At 34.3% G+C, this 18,472-nt stretch overlaps 1 protein-coding gene across 1 annotated transcript; it reads right to left on the bottom strand.

The window, feature by feature from the left end:
* Positions 1–1,903: 1,903 nt before the first annotated feature.
* LOC132726298 (uncharacterized) lies at positions 1,904–15,227 on the bottom strand. The gene is made up of 5 exons (XM_060711639.1): positions 15,024–15,227; positions 10,790–10,871; positions 7,971–8,132; positions 5,894–6,043; positions 1,904–4,573 (listed from the first exon to the last, which is right to left on the bottom strand). The coding sequence occupies exons 2-5, from the start codon at positions 10,854–10,856 to the stop codon at positions 4,389–4,391; spliced, it is 564 nt and encodes a 187-aa protein (XP_060567622.1). The 5' UTR covers positions 10,857–10,871; positions 15,024–15,227; the 3' UTR covers positions 1,904–4,388.
* Between the last annotated feature and the right edge of the window lie 3,245 nt (positions 15,228–18,472).

Below are 18,472 nucleotides of genomic sequence, written 5' to 3' on the forward strand. Positions count from 1 at the left end.
AAATGGTTTAATTGGATGTTAAATTAACCCCAAGAGAAATTGACATGAGAAGCTCCATTCAACGGTGGCAAAAGTCATTTCTAATTATACAAATATGATAAATTATAATAAGAATACACCTATGACTTCATAATTATGATTTATATATTTCCACAACCTTAGTTTAATTCCTACAGTTGTTCACCTATCATTTATAACCCCTGATAGTAAGGTAACTGATAAGGTTTTATTACCTTTTAGCAGTTCCCTAATACATATCGAGTAATGTTATTTTCAGGTAAAAGGCAAAGGCCTTAACTGCAGAGAGGGGGAATTTAGGTAGATAATTTTACCAGCTGATTGTTCCCAGGCACGGCAGAGACTTTAGAAGGACTTCTTTTTTAGTTCCAAAATCAAAGTAAATGCTACTTTAGGTGGTTAGGGGTAACAGGGGTGCTGTTACAAATGACAGGTGCAGACAACTTCTTCCGAATTAACTGGCGTCATTTTTATTAATATTTATACCTCATTATATGATTACAATGTATAATAAACTACTTATTCAAATACAGAGTATCATAGACAAAGACTTAAAAAAAACAAAACAAGAGTGCTTGACTATCCTTAAAACTTGATAGTAGAAGAACATTAAACTGTATAAGCAGGATTTTCATTTTATACCACAAAAAAGGGAGTAATTCAGTGAAAATAAATGCTACATTTAAAGATCTTCAAAAGTGAATATTTAACTCAAAAGATATAGGTGAAATTTGTAATGAACATTTTCAGTAGCCATCAAGATAAAACTTGCACTTATCTACCATCAAAGAACTCAAAAAGGTTCAATTCAATAAAAATCCATGCTAGAGTTATGGACCTTTACACATGACCTACAATTATAACTCTGGAGATAGTTATGAATTTTCAAGTAAATATCTCCAGTAATTGTGGAGATGGAACTTGCATTAAAAATCTCAATGTTCACTAACAGCTATATAGTTGCGTAGAAATCTGTGATAAAGTTACATGCCTTTGAGCATGACTCAACAATTATAATCTAGGAAGTAGCAGCATGGTCGAGTAGTTAACACACGGTCACCTGACTAGTTATCTAATGATCACTAGCCGCTTGGGTTCAAACTCTGTCAAGGGCAAGACTTTGTTTCTATGAGCAAGAATCTTTACACTCAATTTCTCAATACTAGTTGATTCAAGGAACGGATTCAAAAGTGTGTCAATAAGCTTATCGCTTCTTACATAATCAAATTAAATAAATTTAGAATAAACCAATTATAGCCTGAAAATTGCATAGTTTCAATGGAACACATTCAAAAGATATGAGGTTACACAGATAGCTATAACGATGTGTTCACCCTTGCCAACACAAGGGCTATGGCCTTACAAGTCTATAAATAATCAAGCTCTTACATAACACAACACAGAACAGAGAATAATACAAAAATATGTTGCCATTTACATGTATAGTATCAATAAAAATATAGTACCTCATCTTAACAATGTAAACATTTGTAAAAATTTATTAACAAAACTGGAATGTAAAAAATTAACGTTGTTCCAGAATAAAGTTGTTGAATAATTCCTATAATTATATAACCATAAAAGCACAAAAAAATTAATTATGTATTTTGATTGAAACACAATATTTTATTAAGAATAAACACTACTTATAAATATATCTATCCTTACAGGTAATGACACACCTTGTTTATTCACTAAAGTTTCAATTAAAACTAGTGACCTTAGCTATCTTCTACACTGTCATTCTACACTACCATTTACCTAACTTCAAAAGAATCAAAATGTAAGGCACATAGCACAGGATATACTATATAATTATGCATAATTATTTTAGTAAATAATTGTTTCCTTCAGCCTACTGGTCACTACAGAAGATACCCAGTGCAGACCAAGATCAGAAAGTATTTCCATGCTGTCTCATCATGGTCAGCACTGTTTGTTATTCAGTCAGTACATATTTTGAAATTTTCCCTAAAAATGATGAATGGTCTTGTCCAGATTAAAAAACGGACAAGTCCATTTAAGATTTTTAGCATGGTAAGGGTTAATCTATATAATGATATGTTGCATATGTCTTTTTTCTGAGTAACAATTTAGTTAATGCTGATTAATGTAGCTATAAAAATCATGTCATAGAAAGAATAATATTTGTCATGACAATATTGTCTGTATATAATACATGTATATATATCTGCATCAGATTACAGTATCATAGTGTTAGTCATATTCCAACGCTGTTTAAACAAAAAAGAGCCACTTGGGGTGTGCTTCTAAAAATTTCTTTTTTAAAATGAAAATAATCTGAATAGAAATTAATACTTGACAGTCATGATCTGACAAATAATAGCAAAACAGAATTGCCTACATGTTTATCACAAATCACCTTTAATATACAAAATGTAATATCTGATTAAATCTACACCTGATTTAATTTAAATTTATCCTTTTTTCAATAAAAAATTCTTTTTGTTCATTTTTTACGTGTCATATTCACATTTATCTGTGTACTATGAAATAATAAACGCTAAGCATTAAAATTTTATATCAACAATAATCTTATAAACTGGGTTTTCATTTTGTTCTAGATTACTGAAAATTTAATATTCACATCCCCATATTTCCCAGCAATAACAATATCAGTAAATGGCCATTCTAAAGGTCCATGGTATGAGTTTTGACGACACATTTTTAAAACTAAAAAATTAAACCATTGTTCAAATTTTCATTTATTTATCTATATACATGTATTTGGAAAGAGATAAATGAAGTGAAAAAACCCAAGCATTTATGTTTTTTATATAATATTATATATTTTTTTAAATGAGATGGACAATACTGGCAAGTATTTCAATCTCATGACACTTAACATTGCACCTAGTTATAATTGCCCTAAATGTTTACTTCATTTCTTAAACACACAGGGGACATAACAATGTATCAATTTCTCTTTCTAGACCTATTTCCAGTCACATAAATGTCTTTGCTTTTGTTTGGAGAAAAAATTCCTCCTATTGCAATATTGATACAGTTATCTTCATGTTTACAGTTCTCAAAAGAATGGGGGAAAATATACTTGAACATATACAAGTAAACTTCTCACATGAAACAATTTAACTTACATATAATGTATATAAAAATATAATTTCTATAGAAAAAAGTTTTTAAAAAAGTAATGCTGTCATTAGTCTATAATCAACACAACATTTTTTTCTTTACTATCTACGTATCTGTTATTAATATTATCAGAACGGAATATCTAACTATGTCTCTCATTGAGTTAGTATCAAAAACATTGCAATCAATACTGAAGTCCATCCTAGAAAACTAAAACAATTTTAGTTTCCACATCATTTGCACTTTTACATTGTTTATCTCAAGCATGTCAGAAGAATTCTTAGATGTGTTAATGTAATTGATGTACATATATTAAATGCAAGACAAAAATATCGCTTGATTTTGTCAAGGATAGGCCTTCGTAAAAAAACAATATTAACAATATTCTAATGTAACATTTGTTCAAAATGACAAATTGTGAAAGGGAAGTGTTTGAATCTTCTTACATTTTAACAAGCTGACTATATACTCTTGATTAATTTGTTTTGTACACATTAGTAAGGATTCATCTTACACTGTGGCTATCTACACAGTTCAATGAAGCCTGTTAAGATTTTATATTTGCCAGAAGTAAAGCACAAATAAGTGGTTTTAAAGCATTTCAATTCAACATGGTCTAGCACAAGTTGCTTACTGGTGGTAAATTTGACAGTAACAAGCAATTCTTGACAGCTACTGGACTTACAAAGGATACTGCTTAAAATTTAGGAAGCTTGTTATTTTTGCAACTGTTATAAAAAATGTCAAAACAAAAATAAACTTTAAATATTCATCCTACTGCAATTATGATAGCGATTCTGATGTTTATAATTGATTAAAATCGTAACATTATCATTCCAGCTTTCTTTTGGTGATATATTATCTCAACAAGGTTTACTTGCAGTACCATAGTGTTGAAATGGAAAAAATCAAAATGAAATTTCAAATAGATAGTAATTTGTTGGCTTCAGATTAAGATAAAAATAGATTTTTATAAAATGAGAACAAGGATGAGAAGAAATTTACATAAAGCAGAGGAACTCCTGATAAAATACTAGTAAAAATATAATAAACATCACTGTTTTACCTAAAGTCTGGAAGTTTCTGCCTATTGATACATTAAAATCACAAAAATAAATTTTTCAACCTTTTCAACACATTAATATAGATAATGCTATCTGAGTTACCAAATCGTTTGAAAAGATCATTTTTCCCATACTTCATTTTGCGTTGCAACAAACTTGATAAAAAATAATTGCTTAACACCTATTAATAGATCATTTCACCATTCTGGTACCAATACCAATAAGTATTGTTGCTACGGTAACTAAGATAGATGATATCACACACATAGCAAAACTCCAGTCCAGATTTTGATTATACACGCTGGTGACATCTGTGACACGACTGTTGGAATTGACGTCTGCTGCGTATATGATTATTCCTATGAACCCAAATAAAGCTGAGGAAAGAAAAGGAGAAATCAAATAAATATACAGAATGTTTCAACACTGATTATTCATATAAATTAAAAGCCCATGAAGTACAGACAGAAGTGTGTAGAATTGTATAAAATAGCTTTATATCTGCTGTCTATAGTTAACATAATTCTAGTTTAAATTTTGAAAAAGAATAATTTCAAAATATATGTAAGAAAAGAAATATGTTTGTATATATATCCTCCAATGTGAATAGTGCATGCTTGAAATCATTGCTAAATGGTTAAAGCCCTACTTAAAGCAGCACTCAGCTTTAATTTTCTGTTGGAAAAAACCTTTCTGTAGTGTTTCAAGTATTTAAAAAAGATAAAAAAAATTATCTTTGAAAAGTGCATCATATCACTGTTTAGCCTTCCTCAAAACAGTGTCCCAGGTGCTATTAATAGCAAATAAGTGATGTTCGTTTCTAAAAATAGAAGATCAGGAAACAAACCATCCCCTTTACTGATTCAAATATTGACAGCGGATGGTAAATTAGAGGTATGTTTGGGTTTCTATATTATTAGTGTATTTTTCTTTGTCACCAAATTTCATTTTCTACCTTAATTTGTATGATCTGACAATCAAATAAAACATTTTACCCAAAATAACATATTTGAGCCGCGTCACGACAAAACCAACATAGTGCGTTTGCGACCAGCATGGATCCAGACCAGCCTGCGCATCAGGATCCACACTGGTCGCAAACACACTATGTTGGTTTTTGTCCTGACGCGGCTCATTTAATCTTTAGAAAAGCTGCTGAAGACCGCTTTAAAGGGTATAAATTAATACCTTATGATAAAATTTATCAACAGTTCTATTGTATTGTTATCATTACCTTATGGTCCATTTAACACCGAATGTCTCTGTTATTTAACACATGAGATAATTGTATGTAAACAGAATAAAAATGTTCCAAAACAAAATATTATCCTGCTATTTTAAGTAGAGTTTTAACAGTTTAGCAGTCGTAATGTTTTTTTCCATAAAAACTATTGTTGCAGGCAAAAGTGCTTTATTATTACTACTGCTTGATTGAACAATAAGAACGATGTATCATCTATTACAATCAAAGTTTACAAAGGGGAACAATTTTGAGAGTTATGGCTCTTAGATACTGACCAATAGTACCCGTTTTCTCCTTATTAAATACTTTCTGATATTTAAGTGAACCACACAATAAAGTGGTTCAGATTAAATCTTACATAAGTAATGAGCCAACCGTAATGTGACTTACATATTCTAAAATTCTTGGAATAATCAAGCTAATAAAAGAGTTAACAGAAGCAGTTTATACATACCAGATATAAACCCTGACCCCAAAGAAGATATCATCAAAATAAGCCTATGACGCTCCAATCGCAAGAAAAACCACAACCCAGTAATGATTATACACATGGCACCAAAAAGTAATGCAAGAACTTCGAGCGCACGGGTTGCCACAACCTCACCTATTGAATAAAACAAACATGTTGTAAGTACAGTAACAGACAAGGAACATGGCAATGCCATGAAACCAGGTTTTCAATTATCACCATAGTAGATAAATATGTTGTATTTGAAATACAAATACAAGCAACAAACAATGTAACTATGTGCAATGTAAAACATGAATAATGTAGGAGGAATTTCGCACAGAAGAAGTGTTCACTATATATATTCTGTATAAGGAAAAAAACAAAGGGCTATAATTAGGTAAAAAATTATCCAATCACAAAACCCCGACAATATGTGCCAGGGCACTTGATGACAAAGCTTCTGTGAAAGTTTGAACAAAATCCGTTGAGAAATGTAGGAAGAGTTCAGCACAGAAGAATTTGTTCAATTCTGTATAAGGAAAAAAAACAAAGGGCCATAATTAGGTCAAATATTATCCAATCACAAAACCCTGACAATATGCGCCAGGGCACTTGATGACAAAGCTTCTGTGAAAGTTTGGTCAAAATCCGTTGAGAAATGTAGGAGAAGTTGCGCACTGTAGAAATTGTTCAGTATATATTCTGTATAAGGAAAAAATATACAAAGGGCCATAATTCGGTCAAATATTATCCAATCACAAAACCCTGACAATATGTGCCAGGCACTTGATAAAAAAGCTTCTGAGAAAGTTTGGTCAAAATCCATTGAGAAATGTAGGAGGAGTTGCGCACAGAAGAAATTGTTCACTATATATTCTATATAAGGAAAAAAAACAAAGGGCCATAATTAGGTCAAATATTATCCAATCACAAAACCCCAACAAAATGCGCCAGGGCACTTGATGAGCAAGCTTCTCTGAAAGTTTGGTTAAGATCCATTGAGAAATGTAGGAGGAGCTGCGCACAGAAAAAATTGTTCACTATATATTCTATATAAGGAAAAAAAAACAAAGGGCCATAATTAGGTCAAATATATACCAATTGCAAAACCCTGACAATATGCACCAGGGCACTTGATGACAAAGCTTCTGAGAAAGTTTGGTCAAAATCCGTTGAGAAATGTAGGAGGAGTTGCGCACAGAAGAAATTGTTCACTATATATTCTGTATAAGGAAAAAAACAAAGGGCCACAATTAGGTCAAATATTATCAAATCGCAAAACCCGACAATATGTGCCAGGGCACTTGACGACAAAGCTTCTGTGAAAGTTTAGTCAAAATCTGTTGAGAAATGTAGGAGGAGTTGCGCACAGAAGAAATTGTTTACGAACGCCCGCCCGCCCATCCGCCCGCCCGCCGACATACCTCAATCTAATAACCAGTTTTTTCCTTCGGAAAACCTGGTTAAAAATGAAACTTTTTTTCCAATTGATATGAATTCATAACAGTGAATTTCTGACAGAAACATATTTACAGAAATTCAGGAAGTTAAAAATATCAACAAAAAAAATCATTTCTTCATCACGCAAGCACAGCATCTTAAAACTTTCAAAGCACTTGATTTAAAAAAAAAATCTAATCTGAGCACTGGTTATTGAAAGTCATGTAATTTAGACACTAAGAATAAGAACTAATTTTCATTCATATACTGTGATACTTTAATAAAGCAGTTTTACCTTCGGTTACGGTTTAATTCCAACAATCATAGTAAAGATTGAGAAAAAACACCCCAACTTTAAGTGAATTTGGTAATTGTAAACATCAGGTGCACATAGATGTTGTAATTTGAGTTGAACCACTGACCTATGCAGAATAGTTTGATTGCTTTATTACATTAGAATTAAGATCAGAACTACCTGATGGTGGTAGAACCCTGAGCAGTAGATAGCCCAATTGACTTTAACTATTCAGAAACAATGATCTTCTTTACACATATTTATTATTAAAAAGACACTGTTCTAATTTTATTCTAAAAAATTACAACGTTTACATTATTAGCAGGAAAATTTTTTGACCCTTACTTTTAGTATCTGAATGACTATTGCAGTCAATGACATCTTGACCACGTGTTGTGCAGACTGCCCACAATCCATGATGACCATATGGTTTATCTCTCACCACATTGTTTGTTATACTGATAGAGTGCCAGTATGGTGTAGCTATACCTACTATGTGAATAAGTCCTGAAATATATATTTAAACACTGAAAGAACTTTCCTTACGTATATCATTTATTTAAAACTAAAAACAACAACACTTTTTTTTGGTGATAAAAATATATTTTCATGTGGCGACTTTCCTGCTTTACTGGTGGGGAAGACCTTAGGTGCTCCACTGTGTGCATATGACTTTTTAAAATTTTCATTGGCTGACATGGTATCTTATGATATCCATAAACATCATTAACCATTGTTGTCTATCACTGTGAAACATAACATGATCATTGGTTTGGGCTACAAGTAAGGCAATTAATATTACAGTCAACATGGCAACTTTATTGCCATCTGTCTAAATAGACTGATACCATAAATTGCATAATCATGATGAACATCATTCTTAACAATGCATTAATCAACATTAATATTTAAGCAACAATTAGAATAACAGAAGCCTTACCTAGTTTTCAATTGACTAATTAGTCTTTTAAATGGTTATTACCTACCAAATGACAAGAGCACTGCATGCCTTGTTCACGTTTGTCTGTTAAAACTTTCAAGTTAAAAAAGGACAAAACTCCAAATGTTGCTTTTAGAATTATGCCCCTTGTCTAACAACTTACTGCACCTTGTCTTAATAATAAGCAAATATTCGAAGTTTCATATCGATACCTTTTTGAAAATTTTGAATAAGTGGGCTACATTAAACAACAATGATACAACAGTGATCTTTATAGCTGAACTTTTTCGCTAAAAAAGACAGCTTTTTGATATATTTAATTGCACTTGCCAAAATAAAACTTTACTTAGTGCTTTAGGTAAAATCTTTAGTCTATGACCAGTGTTAAAGGAACTCCACTGAGGTTAATAAGCCTAAAAACATAAAATTTTAATTTTTCACATAGGCCAACATGAGCACTTATTACAGAAATATAAATAAAATACTAGAAATGTGTCATCATGCCACGGATGCCCCCGCATGCAGCCAAAATTTCAGATGTTATTATATTTAGTTCCAAATTTGTTTGCACGAATTATTGTTTTCATTTTAAGTTCAAAGCCCTTAAAACTTTTCAATGTTAACACAAACCATTTTCATACAATGTTCAAGGCACTGAAATTATTCAGTCTTATCCTTTTGAAAATAGCATATTTCATATTTGTAGCCAAAATAATGGCTACATACATTTCCACAAAAGTATGAGTGCTGAAACTGAAAGTTCAAAATTTTTTCCAATATTCAAGAAAGATAAGTTTGTCCAAAATCATTGAACCACGACCAAATTCAAACTTAAACTGCCTATTCCTAAGATGTATCTATATTATTTTCAAAGTGAAAGGGACATAACTCTGCCAAAAAATCATCGAACCATGACCAAATTCCAACTTGACCTGCCCATTCCTTTGACATATCCATATGTCAAATTTGAGTTGAATATGTAATACTGTTGGTAGATAATGAACAGAAACTGTAAATTTCATATTTTTTTTCAAAGTGAAAAGGGCATTACTCTGCCAAAAAATTATTGAACCATGACCAAATTCGAACTTGACCTTGGCATTCAAAAAAATATCCATATGTCAAATTTGAGTTGAATGGTGTTGTACTGTTGGGGAGATAATAAACAGAAACTGAAAATTTCATATTATTTTCAAAGTAAAAGGAGCATAACTCTGCCAAAAATCATCGAACCATGACCAAATTCAAACTTGACCTGTATTTTTCTCATGACATATCCATATGTCAAATTTGAGTTGAATGTGTTGTACCGTTGGGGAGATAATGAACGGAAACTGAAAATTTCATATTATTTTCAAAGTAAAAGGGGCATAACTCTGCCAAAAATCATCGAACCATGACCAAATTCGAACTTGACCTGTATTTTTTCATGACATATCCATATGTCAAACTTGAGTTCAATGTGTTGTACCGTTGGGGAGATAATGAACGGAAACTGAAAATTTCATATTATTTTCAAAGTAAAAGTGGCATAACTCTGCCAAAAATCGTCGTACCATGACTAAATTCGAACTTGACCTGTATTTTCTCATGACATATCCATATATCCAATTTGAGTTGAATGTGTTGTACCGTTGGGGGAGATAATGAACGGAAACTGAAAATTTCATATTATTTTCAAAGTAAAAGGGGCATAACTCTGCCAAAAATCATCGAACCATGACCAAATACGAACTTGACCTGTATTTTCTCATGACATATCCATATGTCAAATTTGAGTTGAATATGTGCAACCGTTATTAAGATAATGAACGGAAACTGATGATGACGGAATGACAGAAGGACGGAATGACGGAACAGGGTAACACTATATGCCCCGGCCATTACATGGCGGGGGCATAATAACTAAGAAATATGCAAGAAATACATTGAAAATCATGTTTGTGCTATTCTCTGTCCGATTCGAGTGAAAAGCGTTTAAACACTTTTCAATTTTGGGTCATTTTTCACTATTATAATAATTATTTTGGAAAAACGGAAAAAGCTAATGATCTGAAATTTTGCACATAAGTTATAAGTATAGATCTACATCAAATAGAGTAATAATCTCAAAAAATATTTCCAGTCCCATCATGTCAAAAAACCTCAGTGGAGTCCCTTTAATTATTGGACATTTATTACATTGTGGTAAAAGATATCTACTTTTTAGGTAGCTTATTCTTACCTCCAACAATCAGAAGAATTATAGCAACTAAAACTGGCACAGGGATTCCTTTCCACAACATTGACATCTTTGATCAGTTTATCTAAAATAAGATACAACAGATGAATAACTAAAAACTAATGGTTGTTTATAACAGAATGAATGATTAAGTCATAGTCTAACCCACAGACGTTCGACATATTTGTCTTGCCAATTATGGTCAAAATTATCATAAAATAATCTCCCCTCAATCATCAAGAATAAAATTAATATCCAGCACCTGTTTACTATATATATATATGATCAAGGGAAGATTTTTTATGATAATTTGACCAATATTAGGGACAATACTGACTATGACCTTCAAGTTTAATGGCAGATGTTTGCAGTCTACCGGTATTTATGAAAAATATTAGAGCATCTGAATGCAATAAAAAGGCCCAAGATTGCACAATTGGACACCTTCATATTCATAATTTTTCGTCCCCCTATCAAGAGACCCCTCCCATACTTATCCCTTATCACAGTTAAACTACACATGGTTAACCACTATTTCCCTTGTGCACCTGTAAATCATTAACATTTGTAAATGTATGATTTGGAATACGTATGAAATAAAATGACATATTTTTTATTTTTACCAGAATTTAATAATAATTATAAATTCAGCCATTGATGCCTGCTTTGTTTTATACTCATATAACACAATTTTCAAAGAACAGACATCATTTGAGCCTTAACCTATGTGACGCTTTAGGCCCGAAACATTTATTTTATTTCATTCACAAACACAGTTATATTGTAATGTAAGTCTCTGATTCACAAGAAAAAATAGTTAACAAGGTCTTTAGACATGCCAATTGAGTTTTACCCCTGGGTTCTTACCAGGTCACAGGTGTACAACACAGCCAGGTCAGTAAACGCAGGTAGCATAAATTCTCGTGGGTACCTTGCCCAAATTTAAAACCCAGTAAATATTGTTTGTCCCAAAACTATAAACCGAATTATATCAGAATATAACTGCTTAGATCTATTATTGTTATTTTTCAACTTAGAGACTTGCTATTAGACAATTCAGCTAATCTGGACAAGGTTGGATCTTATTTGAGACATGCCTTGTGCAAAATGCGCAGCGCTTTTAAGTTTGGGAACCACATAATCTGATGGCTTCGTTCATAGCCGACTGGCACGTTTGAATTTATAGAAAGATTTTGTCAATGGAGGAAAACGGCGATAATCTTGATGTTTATTTCGGCTGTTGCGTTGTTTATATTACCGTTGAAGTTTAAAATTGACCATCATCATGTATGCTTGGATTGACAAGGTCAGGAACCTACATCGGGTGAGGATGCATCTTGTGGGGACCCTTATCTTAGTAGTAGGTATAACCCAAGGGACATTGATTTCTCTTCTAGGAGGGAACGAAATCCTTGGCACAATCTAGAGGAACAGAATATCCAACATGTGGGTTGTCATGGTGAGGCCGACATTGGTAAACCATCATACCCAAGGGGGTATGGGGCTGAACATGAAAGGTGTAGGCCCAGCTTGTTAATTGATACATTAAAATCATTACCAAGGCATCTGACGTTTGATGGGGTAGGCTCCTGGAAAGCTTTTATTTTAAAGTTTAACAGGTTTGCCGAGGCCTCTAATTGGTCAGAGGGGGAGAAGCTCAATGGTCTTTGCTGGTGTTTGACAGGAAAGGCCATGGAGTACTTTGTCATTTTGAATGACACAGAAGAGGTAGACTCATATAGGAGTCTATGCTTAATGCTGGAAGCGCGGTATGGGCAACATGATTTACCTGCTGCGTTTCAAGCACAATTCCAGCAGGCTTGTCAAAACCCTGACGAGTCTTTGGAAGATTTTGGAGAAAGACTATTGATTCTGGCGGTAAGAGCATTCAAGGGCTTGCCAGTCTCATTTATTGAAGAGCAAGTTATTAGTCGTTTCTGCCAAGGGCTGCTTGACAAAGATGCAGGGCATCATGTTTGTATGCAGTCCCCGTCTAGTGTCCAAGGGGCAATTCAAATTGTAAGAAAGTACCAACAGGTGTACAAGGCCATGCATGGTAAGGCAAGAAGGGATACTAGGCGGCGCGATGATGAAAATCGCGATGTTTTTGCGGTTGAAGCTACATCGGTTAGCTCATCTTCCACCCTGGATAACCTTACTGTAATGAGGGCGATCCAACAGTTGGAACAGAAGTTTGATAAGGTTATTGGTTTAGGAAACCATAAGAAAGGGCCTTATTTGTGTTTCAATTGTGGGAAGGAGGGGCATTTTAGAAGAAATTGTCCTGATCGAGGGTCTGGGAAATAGACTGTTTGTGGTAAGGAATGACCATTCTATTTTGAGGTGGCTTATGGGGGACCGGGAGCCACAATGGCAATTGGAGAGGTGGTTGAAGGAGCTGTCTCGGTATATTAATGTGTTGCAACACTGTCCAGGTTGTGAGCATGGGAAAGGGGTGCAGTGGCCACAAGTCCGGACGTGGGTCATTGTATCGAGTACCATGTGGGAACACATCTGGATGAATTGCCTTGTGGTAGGTGTATATATTAATAACAGAGCCCAGAATAATTGGGGGTCCTTCTTGAGGAGGTAGACGATACTGTGCATCTAGTCAAGGAATACAGACCAGAAATTGACATTAAATCATATTCTGGGGGGACTAGGCGAAGCACAACTGTCTAAGAGTCTGAAGGTTGAAAGCCATCTGACACCAATGATGGGAATGGCAAGCCATACCTTGCAACAAAAGTCTCTGATGGAGAGAATTTACCAAAGAGTGTAACAGTCACCAAGGGGTAAATTTGATAGCTTGCCAGTTGTGATACATTGTGTATGTTAAAGTATATTGTCATCACTGGGCTAGGCAACAATTGTAAGGTTGAGGCAAGTTAGTGCCTGGATCTGATGACCCTAAGCACTAGGGTGTTCTATAAGTATTGCCGAAGACCTAAAGGAGGCTATTTCTCATGATCATAGCCTGCCATCTTCAGGTCATCAGGTTGTAACATGTAATAGGGAACAAGTTAAAGAGGAGTATACCTGGTATGGTTTTGGCCATGATGTGAAACTGCTTGTTTCATAGTGTAAGGCAGGTAAGTTGACTGGCAGGAGAAGTGCCATTTGACAATTGATTACCAGGCAGAATCCCCATGGAACGGGTACATGGGATTGTACTTGTGATGGTGGATCAATTCACTAGGTGAGTTGGATGTATACCTCTTGGGATCAGTCAGTGGTGGCTGGAGAAGTTCCAGAACATGTGTGTGGAGTTCACTGCTGTGAGCTGCCGGTCAAGCGACCATTTGGAGACGGTCATTAAGGTGAGTATTCTAGACTCCTGGAGACCAAAGCTCCATGTTTCAGTCCGCCGAAAGGTAGAAGTTCTACTCCAGATATGATCGGTGGGGTCACGTTGCGCGTTTTCCAACTGACTGGTTATCGCGCTGAGGCTGTGCATTGAGGGGAGGCTGTTGCTCTCAGTGGACAGGTCTGATTAAGCCGTAGGTGCTTACTTTGGATCAGTGGTTAGAGGCCTCGAAACATCTTAGATTTAAATGTTTCATTGGTATAGGACCTGTGATCTGCAAATTGTGGTTTTGGTAGAATAGGTACCTTAATCACTAGGGAGGGGTATTGTAACTTATAGTGCTAATTGTAAAAAAGCAAGTAGTTGCAATACCAGTACTGGTTAGAACCAGGAAAGTCATCCCAGAAATTAGAGCCTGTTTGGTTAGGTCGTCAGGGTGGACCAACACCTTCAAATAGGATGGGGAGGAGTGTGGTGCTCACGGACCTAGGTACGAGATAGGTTGAGTACGTGAGTATAATTATGCTTCATAACCTTGATTGGCTGTAACCCCTGACGGCAATAGGGCCCATTGGGATTCTGGGTGATTCCTCTAGAAGCAGCCATTGGTGCTGCAGGCAACATTGACCAGGTGAAACTAATCCGTTCATTAGACAGGCATATTAGTGCATCCAGACCTGGTATACAGACATCTAGATAGGTAAGTCATTTAACTATCATATGCAAGGTTCTACAAATATGCATTTTATTTGGATTTTAAAGGCGTTTTGAGCTCCAAACCCCAAGTGTCTGTCAAAAGATCCAATTTTACAAATTAACATCGAAATAGTATGGTTTTAAAAATTATTGTTTTATTATTGTTGATTACCAGAATTATTTTTGATACAAATTCAAATTTTTCTGAAATCTGACACATCCTCAATCTCTCACCTTTTATGCGTCTTGCACTAACTTTACGTAATTATTGATTTTCAATTCCGTCCCAAATCCAAAGAGGTGAATTATATTTGATTCGAATTTTCAAATTACAATGATTTATCTCAAAATCGTGTTGTTTACAGGTTGAAATTATTTCAAGGTGTGTAAAATGACTAATTAGTGTTTACCTATGGGCACTTTGATTGTGACCGGCAAATCGAGTATAGAATATGTTCTTAATCTTAACATTGTCTTAATCGAGTAACACAGGACACTAAATGTTTATTTTTTACACTTATTCCATTTGTCAAAAACTCAGTCGCTAAGTTTTACTTGTTACTTATCTGAATAATCGCCAGAATTCAGAAACTTCAGATTTTAGTTCGTTTCATTTTTACAGCAACAAACTAATAGCCGAATGTTTTAGGGTGTGCCTAAAATACGTAAAATGGCGTAAAGTAGCGCAAAGGGACGTAAAGTGGCGTGAAGTAAATATTTAGTGTTGAAACGTTTAATTTGTGAAACTAAATAGTACTTGGTTATCACTTGGATTATAGGATCCTTTTTACATTCTGAACTCTCATCAAAATCTCTAAAAAGTAAGGGAGACCGGGATACTCTAGTTCACGGCATCGGAGGTATGTTTTCATTTTTATCTCAGTTATACATAACATAACATAACATAAAATAACATAACATAACATAACATAACATAACATAACACAACATAACACAACACAACACATAACATCACATAACACAACACAACAAAAAGTAACATAACATAACATAACTTTTATTCGATTTACAGAATCCACGTGACTTTATGTTCTTCGTGTGTATTTTTTTAAGCTTTTGAATCATGCATTGCAACTAAACTGTTACATCTTGTAGATCCAGCTTTGTAGAATTATCATGAAACTACTCCGAGAACTTCATGTACATTTTAAAAACATGACACATGCTTTCTGCTGCCCATCTTCAAAATGAAGAGTATTTCGGCAAAGGCTACAAAAAATAAACAACAGACTTTCCATGAAGAAATCAAACTTTGCTTTTACAAAAAAGTAAGCACTTTAGAGAAAATTCCTGAAAATTCTCGAGGGTGACTATTTTTTTAAGTTTGCAAAAATGGTTTATCTTTTATTTATCTTTTATTCAACCCTGTTTTGTGAATTCATACCAGGAAAAAGTTAATTTCCATTTTAAATGGGACAGACTAATGCTTCATGTAAAACTTAAACCAGGGATTTTCTATGTTTAAAAAAAGTTCATATATATATAAGTAACTCGTGGCCACGACATAGTATCTCGTGCGCACGACGTAGTAACTCGTGGCCACGATATAGAATCTCGTGCGCACCACTTAATTATCACGTTCCCACGACTTAATTACTCATGGCCACGACATAATATCTCGTGCGCACGACTTAGTAACTCGTGGCCACGATATAGTATTTCGTGCGCACCACTTAATTATCTCATTCACACGACTTAGTAATTCGTGGCCACGACATAGTATCTCGTGCGCACCACTTAATTATCTCGTTCCAACGAACGGCAACTCGTGCGCACGAGATAAATATAACATACATAATGCCATCTATTTGCCACCGTACATAACACCATCTCATAGAATCTCCATTGTTTACCATCGAATGTAGTACAAATCATCGCATATTCTTTCAGTTCAATGTAAAAACTCCAGTTTTAGATATTTTATATAGCATTGCCCAGTAGATCACAATTAAGTTTGCTAAAAAACCACGACCTTTCGGTCAAATAAGTTCATGCCATAGGTCACTTCATTTTACAGTTAGGAAAAGATAAAAAAGGATTTATTTCAATATAATTTTTCGAAAAAAAGAAAAAAACAACAACAAAAAAAACAACAACAAACAAACAAATGCCTAGATCTTATTAGATTTGTATTGTAAGACATTATCAGAAAGACCTTAATTTTTTTTTTCAAATCCCCACCCTTGCTTCTAAGTCGACCCAGTCTCACATATGAAATCCTTTATAAAATCGTCCCATAAGCCCATTGTTTACAGCTTTTGAAACACTTTTTGGTAGACTAGATAAAAAGAAAATGGGTTTGTAAATATGTTACATATCTCTCAAACCCTACAAATATTTACTATTTATTGGACAGATTTATAGATTAACGTTCTCATCGACTCTGTCTACTTTGTAGGGCCACGTCCCTCGGCATGTATGTATGTGTCCGCGCGTGTGTGCGTGCTCTAGGTTTAATGAGCCCTTTCGATGAGAGTACGGACCCGGACATGTCACCATGTTATTATCTACCAAAACGTTACCTAAGAATTTTGAATTCAGTAATTAACTAAATGATACTTAATATTTGGACTCCCTTGAAAGGGAACCTATTGTATATACAAGTAGGCTTTCCTGTCATTCGTACTAGGGACTCACGCACCCTAGCTAGTGCACCATCCTCATCCACTCTGCATACTTTGTAGGGTCACTCTCCTCGACATTAGTCAGGACACCGGAAGTTGGTCCGCAGTTCAAGTTCTGGTCTTTTTCGCCATCCAAAGTCTTCAGATCTTTTGCCGATGTCCCATGCCTTCTCAGCGACGTGCACGCTCTGAGGGCAAGTCAGAGGAATTTTTTCTCTTGGTATGTCACGGGTCGGCTCAAAGTTCATTGTGCCATGCGCATTATGATTCCTAATAAGACCTTGTAGAAACTTGATTAGGATGAAATTTCTGTTGTAAGACATATTTCATATTTTTACATTCATTTTAGTCTGATTAGATGCCCTATTGATGGACACTGATTTAATTGTTTGGACAGATATGTCACGTGCCACTATTGATTCTGTGAATTTAATTAGTTATCAATTTAATTAGTAAGCAATTTTATATCGTGACTTTGACTAAAATAATTACATACGTTATGCTAATTAAGTAGCTTATATCTTTAGCCTTGCTGAAATGAAAATTATTTATTGAAGTTTCCAGCCATACTTAAGATAATATCTTTATTGAAACGAATATTCGCATTAGATATGGTGGATTTCAAGGCAAACCAAGGACATTTAGTGTTATCCACATCCATGTTGAATCATCTTTTTTTCGGCTGCTTTAAATGGAACTTATCTATAAGACTCATACTCTAAAATATGACCGGCTAAGGAACATATATTGTCTACAATAAAGTTTAAAAAATTATGTTATTTAGTGGGTCTTTATAAAAATATTTGGCTTTTGGAAAAAGAAAAATGAAGAAAAAACCCAGTTTGATTCATATTTATTCTAAGTCGTCAAGTCCGAGGTCATCATCACTATCATTGGATAGATTATTCCAAATGCAAGTCAAGCATGTGCCGCCCTGTCGATTATGATGGGAACGGTAAATTGGCATTGCCGCTGTGGAGTATTGCCCTAATTACTTTAATGTCTTGTGGAACAATGGCCATTCTTCAGTTCGAAAAA

This window comes from Ruditapes philippinarum, unplaced genomic scaffold (genome assembly GCF_026571515.1).
Source record: "Ruditapes philippinarum isolate M1 unplaced genomic scaffold, ASM2657151v2 ctg281_1_1_1_1, whole genome shotgun sequence".
Lineage (NCBI taxonomy): Eukaryota > Metazoa > Mollusca > Bivalvia > Venerida > Veneridae > Ruditapes > Ruditapes philippinarum.